At 51.4% G+C, this 20,773-nt stretch overlaps 1 protein-coding gene across 1 annotated transcript; it reads left to right on the top strand.

Annotated features, from left to right (window-relative positions):
* Positions 1 to 517: 517 nt before the first annotated feature.
* Positions 518 to 13,496, top strand: snrpd1 (small nuclear ribonucleoprotein D1 polypeptide). The gene is made up of 4 exons (XM_070879776.1): positions 518 to 624; positions 6,550 to 6,626; positions 9,563 to 9,754; positions 13,312 to 13,496. The coding sequence occupies exons 1-4, from the start codon at positions 611 to 613 to the stop codon at positions 13,386 to 13,388; spliced, it is 360 nt and encodes a 119-aa protein (XP_070735877.1). The 5' UTR covers positions 518 to 610; the 3' UTR covers positions 13,389 to 13,496.
* The last annotated feature ends 7,277 nt before the right edge of the window (positions 13,497 to 20,773 follow it).

A 20,773-nucleotide genomic window follows, 5' to 3' on the forward strand; every position in this document is an offset into this window, starting at 1 on the left:
GGGGCAGTACTGAGGGAGAGCTGACCTCTTTCGGATGAGACGTTAAACCGAGGCTTTGCGGATGTACGAAAAGGTTCCCATGGCACTATTTTGAAGAGCGGGGGAGTTGTCCCCGGGGTCCTGGGCCAATATTTATCCCTCAACCAACATCACTAAAAACAGGTTATTTGGTCATTATCAGGTTGCAGTTTGTGGGAGCTTACTGCGAACAAATTGGCTACTACATTTCTTGCATTACAACAGTTCAAAAGGCACTTCATTGACTGTAGAGCAGTGTGAGATATCTTGAAGTTGTGAAGGCGCTACAGAAATGCAAGTCAGTCCTTTTTTTAAACTTTTTGTAGGGTTGCGAGGGCGCGGTAGGGGGCGCTGTGGGGGCTGGTGCCATTGGGTATCCGCGCATGCTCGGCGGTGGTGTGGGGGGGGGGGGGCCCGCCGGCATTCTGCGCATGCTCGGTACCCAGGCGGGCCGAGCGCCGGCACTCCGCGCATGCTCGGTACCCAGGCGGGCCGAGCGCCGGCACTCCGCGCATGCTCGGTACCCAGGCGGGCCGAGCGCTTTCCCCTCCTCAGTCTTCCGCGGCTCCCGGGGAGACCATCCGCCGCCATCATGAAGCTGGTGCGGTAAGTGGAGCCGCTCGGGAGCGGGGAAGCGCGGCCCCGGGCCCGCGCTCTCTGATGCCGGGCCGAGTTGCGGGGGGAGCGGCGATGGGGGCTGGCGGGGGCCCCGGGGATGCTTGCCGGGGCCTAGCGTCAGGCTCCGGCGCCAGGTGCTGACTGCGAGCCCGCTGTAGGCCCCGGGCCTGGGGGTGAAGGTGCTCCATCCCCCGGGCCGCAGTAACCCCCCAACCCCACCGGGAACAGTTAGTGCACCAGAAAAAACAGAGAATAACCTTGTCTCCCTTTGTTCCTCCTGCAGAGACCTGAAGAAAGAAAGACTTGCATTTCCATAGCGCCCATCACAGCCACCGGACGTCCCAAAGCACTTTACAGCCAATGAAGTACTTTGTGAAGTGTAGTCACTGTTGTAATGTGGGAAACGCAGCAGCCAATTTGCGCCCAGCAAGCTCCCACACACAGCAATGTGATAATGACCAGATAATCTGTTTTAGTGACGTTGATTGAGGGATAAATATTGGCCCCAGGACACCGGGGAGCAACATAGAAAATAGGTGCAGGAGTAGGCCATTCGGCCCTTCGAGCCTGCACCGCCATTCAATGAGTTCATGGCTGAACATGCAACTTCAGTACCCCCTTCCTGCTTTCTCGCCATACCCCTTGATCCCCCGAGTAGTAAGGACTTCATCTAACTCCTTTTTGAATATATTTAGTGAATTGGCCTCAACTACTTTCTGTGGTAGAGAATTCCACAGGTTCACCACTCTCTGGGTGAAGAAGTTTCTCCTCATCTCGGTCCTAAATGGCTTACCCCTGAACGAGCGCCGCACTGTCGGAGGGGCAGTACTGAGGGAGTGCCGCACTGTCGGAGGGGCAGTACTGAGGGAGTGCCGCACTGTCGGAGGGGCAGTGCTGAGGGAGCGCCGCACTGTCGGAGGGGCAGTACTGAGGGAGTGCCGCACTGTCGGAGGGGCAGTACTGAGGGAGCACCGCACTGTCGGAGGTGCCGTCTCTCAGATGAGACGTTAAACCGAGGCCCCATCTGCTCTCTCGGGGATGTAAAAGATCCCATGGCACTATTTTGAAGAAGAGCAGGGGAGTTCCCTTTGACAGTGCGGTGCTCCCTCAGTACTGCACTGGGAGTGTTAACCCAAATTTCTGTGCTCAAGTCCTTGGAGTGGGACTTGAACCCACAACCTTCATGACTCGGAGGTGAGGGTGATGCCCACTGAGTCAGACTTGAGCACAAAAATCTAGGCTAACACTGCATTTGAAACATTAAACCGAGGCTTCATCTGCTCTCTCAGGGGGATGTAAAAGATCCCACGGCACTATTTTGAAGAAGAGCAGGGGAGTTATCCCCGGTGTCCTGGGGCCAATATTTATCCCTCAATCAACATCACTAAAACAGATTATCTGGTCATTGTCACATTGCTGTGTGTGGGAGCTTGCTGTGCGCAAATTGGCTGCCGCGTTTCTCACATTACAACAGTGACTCCACTTCAAAAGTACTTCATTGGCTTTAAAGCACTTTGGGACGTCAGGTGGTCGTGAAAGGCGCTATAGAAATGCAAGTCTTTCTTTGATATTTAATGGTATGTAGGCGGTCGCCGGTGCTGCCACTTTATGAAGCAGCATGTTTGTGCATCAGTTGCCTGCCTACCTTGGCTTAGAATGCTAAATACGTTTAATTATAACTAGTAGTTACTGCTGAACCAGTTTGTGCATCGGAACAGCACAGCTTCTGGAGCAGTGTAATTTTGGCTTCTCCACTGCACTAAACTTTCAATCTCGGCTGTAGTTCTGTGTCCTAATGTCTCCTCTTTCCACAGTCTCTCGCCGCTCCTGCTGTGGGCAGTGCAGGAGCAGTGAGAGACTGTGGGGCGATGTGATCGGGGCCCAGGAGAGTCGAGAGTTCGGTGCCCAGGGGGCAGCACGGGCCCAGCCCACACTGTGCGATATGTGAGCGCACTAGGCCCGTGCAGCAGAGCTGGTCTCCAGTCGTCCTGGTTAACCCTTGCCACTGGACCAAGACCTCGAATTTGTCATGCACTGTGGTACGTTTACCGGCGTTAAAGACTCTATATAAATGCAAATTGTTGCAGGGACGTGGCTTCTGCCACAAGAAAATTTGATGCCTTCCAATGTTCACCCTCATTTTCCTTGGCACTGTGCGGCCACTTTAAGGGGCACAAAATGCCATGCACGCGGAGTTTCTGCCTTGAATAGCCGCGGAGCGGGATCCCTGGAGTGCTGTGCAGCTTAACGGCAACGTTGGTGTCTACACTCGGCTACCGTGTGGCATTAAAAACAGAAAAACACTCGGCAGGTCAAGCAGCATCCGCGGAGAGAGAAACCGAGTTAACGTTTCAGGTCGATGGCCCCTCGTCAGAAGTGAATGTGGGCGCCTCATCGCAGACTCCCTGCTCCGATGGATGCAGGAGCTGTTTTGGGGGCTGGGGCGATTGGAGGTGAGGGGTCTGCACGGCCTCATAAGGTAACATACACTTGAGAATCCAATGGCGCTTGCTATAAGTGATCAACTTTTAAGACACCAACGATGTCTCCTCAAGATCCGACAAATCCCCTGGGAGGACAAAACGCACCAACGTTAGCGTCCTCGACCAGGCCAACATCCCCAGCATTCGAAGCACTGACCACACTCGACCAGCTCCACTGGGCAGGCCACATTGTCCCCATGCCCGACACGAGACTCCCAAAGCAAGCGCTCTACTCGGAACTCCTTCACGGCAAACGAGCCAAAGGTGGGCAGAGGAAACGTTACAGGGACACCCTCAAAGCCTCCCTGATAAAGTGCAACATCCCCACCGACACCTGGGAGTCCCTGGCCAAAGACTGCCCTAAGTGGAGGAAGTGCATCCGGGAGGGCGCTGAGCACCTCGAGTCTCGTCGCCGAGAGCATGCAGAAACCAAGCGCAGGCAGCGGAAGGAGCGTGCGGCAAACCAGTCCCACCCTCCCCTTCCCTCAACCACTGTCTGTCCCACCTGTGACAGAGACTGTAATTCCCGTATTGGACTGTTCAGTCACCTGAGAACTCACTTTAAGAGTGGAAGCAAGTCTCCCTCGATCCCGAGGGACTGCCTGTGATGATAAGTGATCTAAAGCTAAACTTGCCACCAATCTGACGCTCATGGCTAAGTGAAAAAGATGCTGGTGTGCAGTTATAATGTGCTCTAAATGAGATCATTGGTCAAATCTCTCACTGTTTTTGTTAATGCATGTTTTTTAAAGGTAGGTTTGTATATTTGGGCCTTTCCCTCCTGCTTGGCGGAGGAAGAGGTCCCCAGAATGTGTGGTCACTGCCCGAATTTCTAAATGTAAACAGTTGCAGGCGACTGCTGGCAAGGCTTTGCACATCGTTAGCGACCCTTTCAGAACATAGGAAATAGGAGCAGGAGGTGGCCATTCCGCTTGCTCCAGGCTCGAGGGGCCAAATGGCCTAATCCTGCTCCGCCATTGAATATGACCACGGCTGATCTGATCATGGACTCAGCTATACTTCCCCGCCCGCTCCCCATAACCCTTCACTCCCTTATCGCTCAAAAACCTGTCTATCTCCGCCTTAAATATTTTCAATGACCCAGCCTCCACAGCTCTCTGGGGCAGAGAATTCCACAGATTTACAACCCTCTGAGAGAAGAAATTCCTCCTCATCTCAGTTTTAAATGGGCGGCCCCTTATTCTAAGACTATGTCCCCTAGTTTTAGTTTTCCCTATGAGTGGAAACATCCTCTCTGCATTTATCTTGTCAAGATCCCTCATAATCTTACATGTTTCAATAAGATCACCTCTCATTCTTCTGAATTCCAATGAGTAGAGGCCCAACCTACTCAAGCTTTCCTCATAAGTCAACCCCCTCATCTCCGGAATCAACCGAGTGAACCTTCTCTGAACTGCCTCCAAAGCAAATATATCCTTCCTTAAATACGGAGACCAAAACTGTACGCAGTACTCCAGGTGTGGCCTCACCAACACCCTGTACAGCTGTAGCAGGACTTCTCTGCTTTTATACTCCATCCCCCTTGCAATAAAGGCCAACATTCCATTGGCCTTCCTGATCACTTGCTGTACCTGCGTGCTAACGTTTGGCAGAATGGCGGGTGCTCTGCCTGTGATGTCTGAGCCCATTGTCAAAAACTGAAGAAGTACAATTGTGAGCGGTGCTCCCGCAGTTTTCCAACACATCCCACTCCGGTGGAGCAGCGCCTCGGAAAGTTACAGACGGGAATAGCACAGGAGGAGGCCATTCTGCCCATCGTGCCTGCACTGGCTCTGTGAAAGAGCGATCCGATTAGTCCCACTCCTCCCGCTCTTTCCCCACAGCCCCGCAGATTACTCCTTTATAAATATTTATCCAATTCCCGTTTGAAAGTCACTATTGAATCTGCTCCCATCGCTCTTTCAGGCAGCGCGTTCCCGATCACAACTCACTGAGTAAAAACATTTCTTATCTCCCCCTTAGATTTTTTGCAATTATCTTAAATCTATGTCCTCTGGTTACTGACCCTATCAACGCGATCAAAGCCTCTCATAATTTTGAACGTCTCTATCAAATTTCCCCTTAACTGTCTCTGCTCTAAGGAGAACAACCCCAGCTTCTCCAGTCTCTACAGAGAAATGAAGTCGCTCATCCCTGGTAGCATTCTGGTAAATCTCCTCTGCCCCCTTCACATCCTTCCTGAAGTGCATTGCCCAGAATGGAACATGACCCTCCACTTGAGGCCCAACCAGCGATGTTTAACAAATAGTCTTGCTCTTGGACGCTGCCTCGAAACAGCCATGGACCATATTTGCCTTTTTAGCAACCTTCTCAACCTGACCTGCCCCCTTCGAAGGTCTGTGCACATACACGCCCAGGTCTCGCTGTTCCTGCACCCCCTTTAACATTGTACCCTTTAGTTTATATTCTCATTCTTCCTACGAGAATGAATCACTTCATACTCCGCTGTGTTAAATTTCACCTGCCATGTGTCCGCTTATTCTAACAGCCTGTCTCTGCCCCACTGACGTCTGTCACTAACCTCATTTCCAAGTTTTGTGTCATCTACAAACTTTGAAATTATAACCTGTATACCCAAGTCCAAGTCATTAATATATATCTTATAAAGCAGTGGTCCTAATGCTGACCCCCTGGGGAACACTACTGTATATCTCCCTCTGCTTCCTGTCCCTCAGCCAATGTTATATCCATGCTGTAATCATCCCTTTAATCCCATGGCCTTTCATTTGGCTACCCAGTCTGTTATTGTTTTACCCGTTCCATCTTTGTTTCCATCCCAGCAGGACCCCATCCCTTCTCGACTCCCTGAAATGAGCCCTCTTCCACTTGAGTCTTTTCACATTGCAATGTCCCTGGTCCTTTCCTACAACGACTCTAAACTGAATGATACAGTGATCACAAGGTTCCCGCAGAGCCAGGGGGGAGCGGGGGCTGGGGGTCCCGCGGGAGCATCTGGGGGGGTCCCGCGGGTGCGGGGGGGGGGGGGGGGGCAGGCGGTCTGGAGTGGGGGATCCCGCGGAGGGGGCGTTTGGGGGTCCTGCCGGGGGGCCCTGCTAGGTGTGTGGGGTTGTGAATGGGTCTGCGCACTCCCAAAAAATGAGGGGAACATTGGTGATCTGGGTTTCCCAAATGTTCTCCCACTGGGACATGCTCCGCTTGCCCCACTGTGTTATATTGATGCACATTATCCCCTCCTACCCCTTCTATAAAAACATCTTCGGTTACCATCAGAGTGTCACCAGAGTTGATATCAATGCAAATCTGTTTTATCAAAATGCCGTCTTTATATTTCGCGCAAGTGTGTGAGGTCCGGCAGAATTACACGGGCAGTGCAAAGCTTGTTGGGTTAATCACAAGTATCGGCGCGATTGGTGGGCGAATTTCTGATGCGATGGGAATATCGTTTCAGGTTTTTGATGAAGCTGAGCCATGAGACGGTGACCATTGAGCTGAAGAATGGGACGCAGGTACACGGGACTATCACAGGTAAATAAACTGCTGAGAAATGACATCGCTCCCCGCCCTGGCTTCAATCACAGAATCGTACAGCACAGGAGGCTGCCATTCGGCCCATCCAGTCCGCGCCCGCTCTTTTGAAGAGCACCTCAGCCAGTCCCACTCCCCCGCCCTTTCCCGATATCCCTGCAATTTTTTTCTCCCAAGTATTTATCCAACTCCCTTTTGAAAGCCACGATTGAGTCTGCCTCCACCACCCTCTCAGGCAGCGCATTCCAGATCCTAACCACTCGCTGCCTAAAAACGTTTTTCCTCATGTCGCCTTTGGTTCTTCTGCCAATCGCCTTAAATCTGTGTCCTCTGGTTCTCCACCCTTCCACCAATGGGAACAGCTTCTCTCTATCTACTCTGTCCAGACTCCTCATGATTTTGAACACCTCGATCAAATCTCCTCTCAATCTTCTCTGCTCCAAGGAGAACAACCCCGGCCAGTTTTTCCAGTCCATCTACGTAAATGTAATTTTTCATTCCTGGAATCATTCTGGTGATCTATGAAATAAATTTTTCAACCGGTGATTCGTGTTCTGACACCACTCTGAAAATCTTATTGCGTTGTTAAACATAAAATGCTGCATTATCCATCGGTTTATACATGTTTCATGTCTTGGTGTTTTGTCAGTTTTTCTTCTCGTCCTGTGGGTAGTTTGCTTGGCTGGCTTTGGACCCCCCCTGAATTGTCTGCCTCGTCCCACCATCTGGGGTGGTTAACACTAGAACGTTGGTGTACAAAGTATTTATAACACAGAAACAGGCCATTCGGCTTGAGTTTATGCTCCAAATGAGCCTTCTCCTTCCCCTCTTCATCTCACCCAATCAGCATATCATAAGAATTAGGAGCAGGAGTCGGCCATTCGGCCCCTCGAGCCTGCTCCGCCATTCAATAAGATCACGGCTGATCTTCGACCTCAACTCCACTTTCCCGCCCGATCCCCATATCCCTCGATTCCCCCAGAGTCCAAAAATCTATCGATCTCAGCCTTGAATATACTCAACGACTCAGCATCCACAGCCCTCTGGGGCAGAGAATTCCAACGATTCACCACCCTCTGAGTGAAGAAATTCCTCCTCATCTCAGTCCTAAATGGCCGACCCCTTATCCTGAGACTGTGACCCCTGGTTCTAGACTCCCCAGCCCGGGGGCCATGAACAGGATCATGGTCACCATCCCTGCCTCCCAGTGCAGTTGGGTGATGCCGTGTCGATAACTCACAAAGAATGTGCAAAGTAAGAAGGGTGGCCACACACATCCTAATTAGGACTGGTTTAAGGAAGGTCCACTTTTAGAAACATAGAAACTAGGTGCAGGAGCGCCATTCAGCCCTTCTAGCCTGCACCGCCATTCAATGAGTTCATGGCTGAACATGAAACTTCAGTACCCCCTTCCTGCTTTCTCGCCATAACCCTTGATCCCCCGAGTAGTAAGGACTTCATCTAACTCCCTTTTGAATATATTTAGTGAATTGGCCTCAACTACTTTCTGTGGTAGAGAATTCCACAGGTTCACCACTCTCTGGGTGAAGAAGTTTCTCCTCATCTCGGTCCTAAATGGCTTAGCCCTTATCCTTAGACTGTGATCCCTGGTTCTGGACTTTCCCAACATTGGGAACATTCTTCCTGCATCTAACCTGTCTAAACCCGTCAGAATTTTAAACGTTTCTATGAGGTCCCCTCTCATTCTTCTGAACTCCAGTGAATACAAGCCCAGTTGATCCAGTCTTTCTTGATAGGTCAGTCCCACCATCCCGGGAATCAGTCTGGTGAATCTTCGCTGCACTCCCTAAATAGCAAGAATGTCCTTCCTCAAGTTAGGAGACCAAAACTGTACACAATACTCCAGGTGTGGCCTCACCAAGGCCCTGTACAACTGTAGCAACACCTCCCTGCCTCTGTACTCAAATCCCCTCGGTATGAAGGCCAACATGCCATTTGCTTTCTTAACCGCCTGCTGTACCTGCATGCCAACCTTCAATGACTGATGTACCATGACACCCAGGTCTCGTTGCACCTTCCCTTTTCCTAATCTGTCACCATTCAGATAATAGTCTGTCTCTCTGTTTTTACCACCAAAGTGGATAACCTCACATTTATCCACATTATACTTCATCTGCCATGCACTTGCCCACTCACCTAACCTATCCAAGTCACTCTGCAGCCTCATAGCATCCTCCTCGCAGCTCACACTGCCACCCAACTTAGTGTCATCCGCAAATTTGGAGATACTCTCCAAATCATTAATGTACAGTGTAAACAGCCGGGGCCCCAGCACAGAACCTTGCGGTACCCTACTAGTCACTGCCTGCCATTCTGAAAAGTACCCATTTACTCCTACTCTTTGCTTCCTGTCTGACAACCAGTTCTCAATCCACCTCAGCACACTACCCCCAATCCCATGTGCTTTAACTTTGCACATTAATCTCTTGTGTGGGACCTTGTCGAAAGCCTTCTGAAAGTCCAAATACACCACATCAACTGGTTCTCCTTTGTCCACTTTACTGGAAACATCCTCAAAAAATTCCAGAAGATTTGTCAAGCATGATTTCCCTTTCACAAATCCATGCTGACTTGGACCTATCATGTCACCATTTTCCAAATGCGCTGCTATGACATCCTTAATAATTGATTTCATCATTTTACCCACTAGTGAGGTCAGGCTGACCGGTCTATAATTTGGACGATAAGGAAGTGAAGGGTTATGGGGAGCGGGCGGGGAAATGGAGCTGAGTCCATGATCGGATCAGCCATGACCTTATTGAATGGTGGAGCAGGCTCGAGGGGCTGTATGGCCGACTCGTCCTTCGACCCAGAGCAGTGGGACTGCTGTCTGATGGTGACTGGCCCCCCCCACCTTCAAACACCGTGCTGCAGAGACACAAATGATTTCCTGTTGTGTTTTTTTCCCCCTCTAGGTGTGGATGTCAGTATGAATACTCACCTGAAAGCTGTGAAGATGACGTTAAAGAACCGAGAGCCTGTGCAGCTCGAGACCCTGAGTATCCGAGGGAACAACATTCGTTACTTTGTTCTGCCAGACAGTTTACCGCTGGACACGCTGTTAGTCGATGTCGAGCCCAAAGTCAAGTCGAAAAAGCGAGAAGCAGGTATGGCTTTGGCTCAGCAATTAGCTGCGATGGTTTGATGTATCCACGGCCAGCAACCTCCTCTTACTGACAGGGTCTGCATCTCGATCCAGCTCGGACTAATAATGGGCTGGTTTGCAGAGTCGGTGTTATACAGGGCCTTGGTGAGACCACACCTGGAGTATTGTGTGCAGTTTTGGTCTCCTTACCTAAGGAAGGATATACTTGCCACAGAGGGAGTGCAGCGAAGGTTCACCAGACTGATTCCTGGGATGGCAGGACTGTCGTATGAGGAGAGATTGGGTCGACTGGGCCTGTATTCACTGGAGTTTAGAAGAATGAGAGGGGATCTCATTGAAACGTATAAAATTCTGACGGGGTTGGATAGACTGGATGCGGAGAGTATGTTTCCCCGGGGCTGGGAAGTCTAGAACAAGGGGACACAGTCTCAGGATACGGGGTAGGAAATTTAGGGCTGAGATGAGGAGAAATGTTTTCACTCAGAGGGCGGTGAACCTGTGGAATTCTCTATCACAGAAGGCTGTGGAGGCCAAGTCACTGAATATATTTAAGAAGGAGGTAGATAGATTTCTAGACACAAGAGGCATCAAGGGGTATGGGGAAAAAGCGGGAATATGGTGTAGAGATAGAGGATCAGCCATGATCATATTGAATGGCGGTGCAGGCTCGAGGGGCCGAATGGCCTACTACTGCTCCTATTTTCTATGTTTCTATGGCGCAGCAGCCCGACCCCAGCTCGCGAGTGGCTTCGAGTCGACAGCACCGATTGTCGGCTGGTTACGGGAGGCGCAAATAATGCTGGAGCACTAAGGAATGGTGTTCAGACCCGAAATGTTCTCTCTCCACAGACGCTGCCTGACCCGCTGAGGTTCTCAGCATTTTCTGTTTTTATTTCAGATTCCAGCATCCGCAGTATTTTGTTTCTCGGTTTGTGTTGTGATGGTGTTCTGAGGTTGGCTGAAGCTTTATACTGCATCTGACCTGCATCACAGGCGGTCCCTCGTATCGAGGATGACTTGCTTCCAGGCCAAAAAAGGATGAGTTCACAGGTGTTTCAGTGAAGGACCTAATATTCCAGATCCCGAACTACATCCTGAAGGGTGGAAGATGCCTGTGCGTGGATTGTTTTAACGTGGGGTGACCGTTGCACACCAGCCACCACACGGGGCTTGACAGAGCGAGGTCTTGGTCTAGTGGCAAGGGTTAACCAGGACGACTGGAGACCAGCTCTGCTGCACGGACCTAGTGCTCACACATATCGCAGTGTGGGCTGGCCCCGAACTCTCGCCTCTCCTGGGCCCCGATCACGTCCCTCTACAATCTCTCGCCGCTCCTTCGCCCCGACCTCGCCGCTCCTGCTGTACCTGCCCCACGCTCCAATCACCGACCTGGACCTTGACGACGTCACTCTTCGCTGCCGTCGCCCTCCTGCACCGGCTCGCGCTGTACCTTGCCGTGGGATACGCCGCTTGCCGCTCCTTTTATGGCCCCAACCAGCCGCTGGTGTTGTCATGTGAGATCTGACCTGCGCTGTATCTACAACTAATGTTTCCTGTAAATTGATCTTTTGGCTGTGCAGTTCCTTTAACATTGCGCGGCCCGTTCAAAACTTTACTCGTGCGCTTTTTGAATTTAATTCACAAACCGGCACATCAGCTGCGCGGGACCCTGGAGTCTGTCCGTCCGTCCACGCAGCTTAACGGTAACGTTGTGTATAACTTGGGAACGTTTCCTAACGTTGGGTCTCAGAAATGCAAGTGTGTTCCACTACCCGGAGCTGAAAAACGATTAAAAAAAATTTTAAACCATCCTTTTGGTTATTAGAAAGAGAGACGAACTCGGGTTTAGGTAGTACCTTTCACCCCCTCGGGACTTCCCAAAGTGATTCACAGCCGATGAAGCACTCCTGAATTGTAGTCACTGTCGGCAAACTTCGACATTAACTTGTTTGAGAATCTGTTTCCGACCATTGCCGGGTATGCTGAAGTAATGATAACTGGCTCCGAGTGCACCTTTAAGGTCCATTGTACTATAATATTTATGTTTGGATTTCATTCAAGAATAATGGGTATGACATTTTTGTACTTTTATCCAGTTGAAGTGTGAAAATTGCCAACCAATACAATTTATTGAAACATACAAGATTCTGAGGGGGATTGACAGGGTAGATGCTGAGAGGATGTTTCCCCCGGGCTGGGGAGTCTAGAACCAGGGGTCACAGTCTCAGGATAAGGGGTCGGCCATTTAGGACTGAGATGAGGAGGAATTTCTTCACTCAGAGGGTGGTGAATCTTTGGAATTCTCTGCCCCAGAGGGCTGTGGATGCTGAGTCGTTGAGTATACTCAAGGCTGAGATCGGTAGATTTTTGGACTCTCGGGGAATCGAGGGATATGGGGATTGGGCGGGAAAGTGGAGTTGAGGTCGAAGATCAGCCGTGATCTTATTGAATGGCGGAGCAGGCTCGAGGGGCCGAATGGCCGACTCCTGCTCCTAATTCTCATGAATATTGACCTTTCACACTTGGACTGTGCCCTTAGGGGAGTAGGTTGAGCAGTATATCGGGCAAGTACAGGTCTGTCGCTGGGGGCAAGCAACTTGAGCTGATGAGTTTAGGAGTATATAATAAAACATTGGCTTTCGGGCGACTTCTGTTGGTAAGTAACCCCCAGTGTCAGGACGGAGTTCTTCCAGCGCCTCCAGCAAAATGTGAACTCCATTTTTGAAGTCTGCTCTTGAACTACGCGAAGGGAGGCTACATATCAGGGCACTGGTCTTGAGTCCTGTTAACAGAAACATCCATAACCTGTAGCTGGTGCTTGTAAAGTCTAAAAGTGCAGATATGAATCTAATTACAATGTAATTGGCTGCAGAGGGTTCGACTGCTTATTCCATAGGTAACTTAATACCTCACAGTTGGATTGTTACCTATCCTATCATTACTCCATTCAGCAGGTGCAGCAATGATTTTGTTCAAAGGTCCCATTTAGTTTTAATAGTTAGGGTACTCGTCATGTCAGCTGGTGTGGCACTATTGGTTAAACCATTGTGGTGGTGAGCAATGTCCCTTTAAGCTGCGCTACTCAACGACTCAGCATCCACAGCCCTCTGAGGCAGAGAATTCCAAAGATTCACCCCCCTCTGAGTGAAGAAATTCCTCCCCATCTCAGTCCTAAATGGCCGACCCCTTATCCTGAGACTGTGACCCCTATGGACTCACTCAGAGAATTGTGGAATTGTCTACCACAAAGTTGTTGAGGCCAGTTCTTTAGATATATTCAAGAGGGAGTTAGATATGGCCCTTACGGCTAAAGGGATCAAGGAGTATGGAGAGAAAGCAGGAATGGGGTACTGAGGTGAATGATCAGCCATGATCTTATTGAATGGTGGAGCAGGCTCGAGGGGCCGAATGGCCGACTCCTCCTATTTCTTATGTTGTTGTGAAGCTGCTGGTGGGATATTACTCTCTGACTATTTCACTATCCCTGCAGTTGTATTGTCATAATGATCCAGGCCTTACTTCATTGAATTGATTTAATCTCTGTGTTTTATCCGCCAGTTGCTGGTCGCGGCAGGGGCAGAGGTCGAGGCCGGGGAAGAGGACGGGGCCGAGGGAGAGGAGGACCAAGGCGATAGTATTCTGTTCTGCTCTGTTGAGACAGTTGCCGTTGATGTTTGTACACGTTTTGTTTACTCAGAATTTTTGCATTATTTTTTTGTTTTGAATAAACTTACTTCACATCATTTGGTTTCCCCCTGTTCTGTTCAACTGATAGCACCATTGCAATACCGTAAAAGAAAAAGCACCATTTTCTTTTAGCCTAATCTTCATATTTTTAAGCGCTGATCTCTTCTATTGTCCTGCCTGTTGGTCGTAAAGCTAAATGGATCTTAAGGAAGTCGAGGGTTATGGGCAGTTGGCAAGGAAGTGGAGTTGAGGCCAAGATCAGATCAGCCGTGATCTTATTGAATGGCGGAGCAGGCTTGAGGGGCCGAATGGCCGACTCCTGCTCCTATTTCTTATGTTCTTGGCCAAGAAATGATTGAAGGGGCCCGCTTAATACAATAAGTATTTGCTGTTGTTGACCAGTTTCAGTTTATTTGTTCCTGGGATGTGGGCATCGCTGGCACGGCCGGCATTTATTGCCCATCCCTAATTACCCCTTGAGAAGGTGGTGGTGAGCCGCCTTCTTGAACCGCTGCAGTCCGTGTGGTGAAGGTGCTCCCACAGTGCTGTTAGGGAGGGAGTTCCAGGATTGTGACCCAGCGACGATGAAGGAACGGCCGATATATTTCCAAGTCAGGATGGTGTGTGACTGGGAGGGGAACGTGGAGGTGGTGGTGTTCCCATGCGTCTGCTGCCCTTGTCCTTCTAGGCGGTAGAGGTCGCGGGTTTGGGAGGTGCTGCCGAAGAAGCCTTGGCGAGTTGCTGCAGTGCATCTTGTAGATGGGGCACACTCTGATTGTAACTTACAATCCAACAGCTAGCTTTAGATTCTTTCAGAGAGCCTTGTGTGGACTTCCGTCCCAGCTAGAACGTGTTTGCTTTAGTTTCCCCTCTGATTCCCTCCTTCCCCCTGTTGGCATTGACTGCAAACTCAGTGTTTGTGGCCGCTGAGCTGTCTGTCGGAGACGGGACTATTTACCGCCCGCGTTATGCCGGCTGGAGGAGAATGGAGAGATGTGGCTGCAGTCATGAAGAACATCACAAACTGACCGAGTAGGATTGCTGACACTGCAATGAGGATGAGCCACAAATCAATTGGAAAATAGTTTTTTAGATTTGTGTTGGAAGAGTTGGCTTGTCTTGGGATTTATGGACCAAGATTTGATGCCTAACTAATGGGTCTCATTTTCATCATAATCATAGGCAGTCCTCGAAGCGAGGATGACTTGATTCCACACCAAAAAAGGATGAGTTCACAGGTGTTCCAATTAAGGACCTAATATTCCAGATCCCGAACTACATCCTGAAGGGTGGAAGATGCCTGTGGGTGGATTGTTTTAACGTGGGGTGACCGTTGCACACCAGCCACCACACGGGCTTGACAGAGCGAGGTCTTGGTCCAGGGGCAAGGGTTAACCAGGACGACTGGAGACCAGCTCTGCTGCACGGACGCAGTGCGCTCACATATCGCAGTGTGGGCTGGGCCCGTGCTGCCCCTGGGCCCTCGCCTCTCCTGGGCCCCGATCACGTCCCTCTACAACCTCTCGCCGCTCCTTCGCCCCGACCTCGCCGCTCCTGCTGTACCTGCCCACGCTCCAATCACCGACCCGGACCTTGATGACGTCACTCTTCGCTGCCGTCGCCCTCCTGCACCGGCTCGCGCTGTACCTTGCCGCGGTACGCCTCCACGCTGCTCCCTGCCGCGGTACGCCTCCACGCTGCTCCCTGCCGCGGTACACCCCCACGCTGCTCCCTGCCGCGGTACACCCCCACGCTGCTCCCTGCCGCGGTACGCCCCCACGCTGCTCCCGGGCCTCCACTCGCTGCTCCTTTATTGGCCCCGACCTGCCGCTGGTGTTCTCATGCAGGTTGGTGCCTCCACGCTGCTCATTTTACGCACGCTGTTTCATTTACGGATTACTTGGAAGGCACATCTTTGCTTTCCTTGGTTAGGCAGCAGAATTACCCTATAATTGTAACAAAGCAGCTCGAATGGCCCTTCACGGACACAGTTGCTGCACAGTTTGCTCATTAAATGTGTTTCAAATATTCAATTTGTATTTTTAAGTTTTATTCCAGACACATAGTTGGAGATTTATGAGGATGTTGCCAGGACATGAGAATTTAGCGATGAGGAAAGATTGGGTAGACTGGTGGTGTTTTCATTGGAACAGGGGAGGTTAAAGGGAGACAGAAGAAAGACTTGCATTTCTATAGCGCCTTTCACAGCCACTGGACGTCCCAAAGCGCTTTACAGCCAATGAAGTACTTCTTTGAAGTGTAGTCACTGTTGTAATGTGGGAAACGCGGCAGCCAATATGCGCACAGCGAGCTCCCACACACAGCAATGTGATAATGACACAGATAATCTTATGTTGATGAGGTCCCAGGACACCGGGGATACCTCCCCTGCTCTTCTTTCCAATAGTGCCATGGGAAGTACCTGAGAGGGCAGACAGGGCCTCGGTTTAACATCTCATCCGAAAGACGGCACCTCCGACAGTGCGGTGCTCCCTCAGTACTGCCCCTCCGACAGTGCAGCACTCCCTCAGTACTGCCCCTCCGACAGTGCAGCGGAGCCTCAGTACTGCCCCTCCGACAGTGCAGCACTCCCTCAGTACTGCCCCTCCGACAGTGCAGCACTCCCTCAGTACTGCCCCTCCGACAGTGCAGCACTCCCTCAGTACTGCCCCTCCGACAGTGCAGCGGAGCCTCAGTACTGCCCCTCCAACAGTGCGGCACTCCCTCAGTAGTGCCCCTCTGACATTGCGGCACTCCCTCAGTATTGCCCCTCTGATAGTGCGCCGCTCCCTCAGCACTGCCCCTCCGACAGTGCGGTGCTCCCTCAGTACTGCCCCTCCGACAGTACAGCGGAGCCTCAGTACTGCCCCTCCAACAGTGCGGCACTCCCTCAGTAGTGCCCCTCCGACATTGCAGCACTCCCTCAGTATTGCCCCTCTGATAGTGCGCCGCTCCCTCAGCACTGCCCCTCCGACAGTGCAGCGGAGCCTCAGTACTGCCCCTCCGACAGTGCAGCACTCCCTCAGTACTGCCCCTCCGACAGTGCAGCACTCCCTCAGTACTGCCCCTCCGACAGTGCAGCACTCCCTCAGTACTGCCCCTCCGACAGTGCAGCGGAGCCTCAGTACTGCCCCTCCAACAGTGCGGCACTCCCTCAGTAGTGCCCCTCTGACATTGCGGCACTCCCTCAGTATTGCCCCTCTGATAGTGCGCCGCTCCCTCAGCACTGCCCCTCCGACAGTGCGGTGCTCCCTCAGTACTGCCCCTCCGACAGTGCAGCGGAGCCTCAGTACTGCCCCTCCAACAGTGCGGCACTCCCTCAGTATTGCCCCTCTGATAGTGCGCCGCTCCCTCAGCATTGCCCCTCCGACAGTGCGGCCCCTCCGACAATGCGGCGCTCCTTCAGTATTGCCCCCCCGACAGTACTGCGCTCCCTCAGCACTGCACTGGAATGTCAGTCTAGACTTTTTGTGCTCAATTCCTTGGAGTGGGACTTGAACCCACAACCTTCTGACTCCGAGGCGAGAGAGTGCTGCCCACTGAGCCACGGCTGAAACCTATTTCCCTTAGCAGAGGGGTCAATAACCAGGGGGCATAGATTTAAAGTAATTGGTGGAAGGATTAGAGGGGATTTGAGGAGAACTTTTTTCACCCAGAGGGTGGGGGGGTCTGGAACTCACGGCCTGAAAGGGTGGTAGAGGCAGAAACCCTCACCACATTTAAAAAGTATTTGGATGTGCACCTGAAGTGCCGTAACCTACAGGGCTACGGACCGAGAGCGGGAAAGTGGGATTAGGCTGGGTAGCTCTTTGTCGGCCGGTACGGACACGATGGGCCGAATGGCCTCCTGTGCCATAAATTTCTATGAAATACTGGGCCAATAGTATAATTGATGAACACAGTTTTGGTCTCTTTACTACAGGAAGGATATACTTGCATTGGAGGCAGTTCAGAGAAGGTTCACGAGGTTGATTCCTGAAATGAAGGGGTTGTCTTATGAAGAAAGGTTGAGCAGGTTATTATATTGGAGTTTAGAAGAATGAGAGGTGATCTTATTGACTTGTATAAGATTCTGAGGGGGCTTGACAGGGTGGATGCAGAGAGGATGTTTCCCCTCGTGGGGGAATCTGGAACTAGGGGGCATAGTTTCAGAATAAGGGGCCACCCATTTAAAACTGAGATGAGGAGGAATTTCTTCTCTCAGAGGGTTGTAAATCTGTGGAATTCTCTGCCCCAGAGAGCTGTGGAGGCTGGGTCATTGAATATATTTAAGGCGGAGGTAGACAGATTTTTGAGCGATAAGGGAGTGAAGGGTTATGGGGAGCGGACAGGGAAGTGGAGCTGAGTCCATGATCAGATCAGCCATGATCTTATTGAATGGCGGAGCAGGCTCGAGGGGCCGAATGGCCTACTCCTGCTCCTATTTCTTATACAACGCATTAGGTACCATCCACTTCCGAGACTGCAGAATGTTTGATGTCGATCAAGTTTAACTGTTATCTGAATCAGGTACCAGCTTTTTATACAAATGCTATATTATCATTTGAAGGGGTAGGGTTGAAATCTAGAAGCGTTCTTTTGAGAACTTGTGCTGTAGCGCTGATTCCCTACTTTTTATTCTGATTGTATTTTGAATTGCACCATCAGTCTGCGTCCCAGATTTGTCATTTCATCAGCGTTACAACACTCAGAGCTCCAGCTTCAGCGAGACATTTAACAACGTGTATTTATATAGCGCCTTTAACATAGTGAAACGTCCCAAGGCGCTTCACAGGAGTGTTGTGAGATAAACATTTGACACCGAGCTGCATAAGGAGAAATAAGTGCAGGTGACCAAAAGCTTGGTCAAAGAGGGAGGTTTTAAGGAGCATCTTGAAGGAGGAAACAAGAGGCGGAGAGGTTTAGGGAGGGAGTTCCAGAGCTTGGGGCCCAGGCAACAGAAGGCACGGCCACCGATGGTGGAGCGATTATAATCAGGGATGGTCAGGAGGGCAGAGTTAGAGAAGCTCCCTCAGCTGACAGTTGAAAAATGAAGGACAGTCAGAGCTGCCAAAAAATTCAACAAGTATTTGTGTACTCACGTCAGCCGTGGCTCAGTGGGCAGCACCCTCGCCTCTGAGTCAGAAGGTTGTGGGTTCAAGTCCCCCTCCAGGGACTTGAGCACAAAAAATCTAGGCTGACACTCCCAGTGCAGTGCTGAGGGAGCGCCGCACTGTCGGAGGGCCAGTACTGAGGGAGCGCCGCACTGTCGGAGGGGCAGTACTGAGGGAGTGCTGCACTGTCAGAGGGGCAGTACTGAGGGAGTGCTGCACTGTCGGAGGGGAAGTACTGAGGGAGTGCTGCACTGTCGGAGGGCCAGTACTGAGGGAGCACTGCACTGTCGGAGGGGCAGTACTGAGGGAGCACTGCATTGTCGGAGGGGCAGTACTGAGGGAGTGCTGCATTGTCGGAGGGGCCGTACTGAGGGAGTGCCGCACTGTCGGAGGGGCAGTACTGAGGGAGCGCTGCACTGTCGGAGGGGCAGTACTGAGGAAGCGCCGTACTGCACTGTCGGAGGGGCAGTACTGAGGGAGTGCCGCACTGTCGGAGGGGCAGTACTGAGGAAGCGCCGTACTGCGCTGTTGGAGGGGCAGTACTGAGGCAAAGCCGCACTGTCGGAGGGGCAGTACTGAAGGAGTGCCACACTGTCGGAGGGGCCGGCTTTCGGATGAGGCGTTAAACCAAGGCCTATTGGACTGCTCTCTCTCATCTGAGTCACTCACCATCCTGACTTGGAAATATATCGGCCGTTCCTTCATCGTCGCTGGGTCACAATCCTGGAACTCCCTCCCTAACAGCACTGTGGGAGCACCTTCACCACACGGACTGCAGCGATTCAAGAAGGCGGCTCACGACCACCTTCTCAAGGGGCAATTAGGGATGGGCAATAAATGTCGGCCTTGCCAGCGACGCCCACATCCCAGGAATGAATAAATTAAAAAATGACCAAAGCAAAATACTGCAAATCTGAAATGAAAACATGAAATGCTGGAAATACTCAGTGGGTCGGGCAGCGTCTGTGGAGAGAGAAACAGAGTTAGCCCTTCATCAGAACTGGGAAAAGTTGGAGATGTGCCCGGTTTTTAAGTGAGTGCGGGGGCAGGGAAAGGGGGGAGGGGAGGGAAGAACAAAAGGGAAGGTCTGTGATTGGGTGGAAGGCAGGAGAGATTAGAGAGACAAAGGGGATGATGGTGCGAGGCAAAAGGAGATGGTAATGGGGACAAGTAAGATGTAAGGAGATGTAAATGGGAATGGCAGAATCAGCAACAGATGGTGTCTGAAGAAACGGGGGCCGAGGGTATGATCTGAAATTGTTCAATGCCATGTTGAGTCTAGAAGTCTGTGAAGTGCCTGATAGAAAGATAAGGTGCTGTTCCCCTCTTTTGAGGCAGTCCCTTGGAGTCGAGGATGACTTGCTTCCACACTAACATGAGTTCTCAGGTGATCGATGAGACCAATGCGGGACCGACAGTCTCTGTCACGGGTGGTGTCTGGGGCAGACGGTGGTTGGAGGGGCGGGTGGGTGGGTGCTTGGGTTGTCGAGTGTTCCCGACGAGACTCGAGGTGCTCAGCGCCCTCCCGGATGCACTTCCTCCACTTAGGGCGGTCTTTGGCCAGGGTCTCCCAGGTGTCGGTGGGGATGTTGCATTTTTATCAGGGAGGCTTTGAGGATGTCCTTGAAATGTTTCCTCTGCCCACCTGGGGCTCGCTTGCCATGACAGAAAGGGGATGTCCATATAAGGGGAGTCCAACATATGTATCGGACATTTAATAGATCACCCATCACCCCCTGTGCTCGCTGCCCCATGTCCTAACTCGTACCCAGTCCCGCTCACCCATCACCCCCTGTGCTCGCTGTCCTACATTGGCTCCCAGTTAAACAACGCCTCGATTTCAAAATTCTCATCTTTGTTTACAAATCACTCCATGGACTTGCCCCTATCTCTGTAATCATTTTCAGCCCCACAACCCCCCGAGATGTCTGCGCTCCTCAAATTCTGGCCTCTTGACCATCCCTGATTATAATCGCTCCACCATCGGTGGCCGTGCCTTCTGTTGCCTGGGCCCCAAACTCTGGAACTCCCTCCCTAAACCTCTCTGCCTCTCTACCTCTCTTTCCTCCTTTAAGACGCTCGTTGCAGAAACCAAGCGCAGGCAACGGAAGGAGCGTACGGCAAACCAGACTCCCCACCCACTCTTTTCTCCAACCACTGTCTGTCCCACCTGTGACAGGGACTGTAATTCCCATATTGGACTGTTCAGCCACTTTTAGAGTGGAAGCAAGTCTTCCTCG

Source organism: Pristiophorus japonicus, chromosome 5 (genome assembly GCF_044704955.1).
Source record: "Pristiophorus japonicus isolate sPriJap1 chromosome 5, sPriJap1.hap1, whole genome shotgun sequence".
NCBI classification, from domain to species: domain Eukaryota; kingdom Metazoa; phylum Chordata; class Chondrichthyes; family Pristiophoridae; genus Pristiophorus; species Pristiophorus japonicus.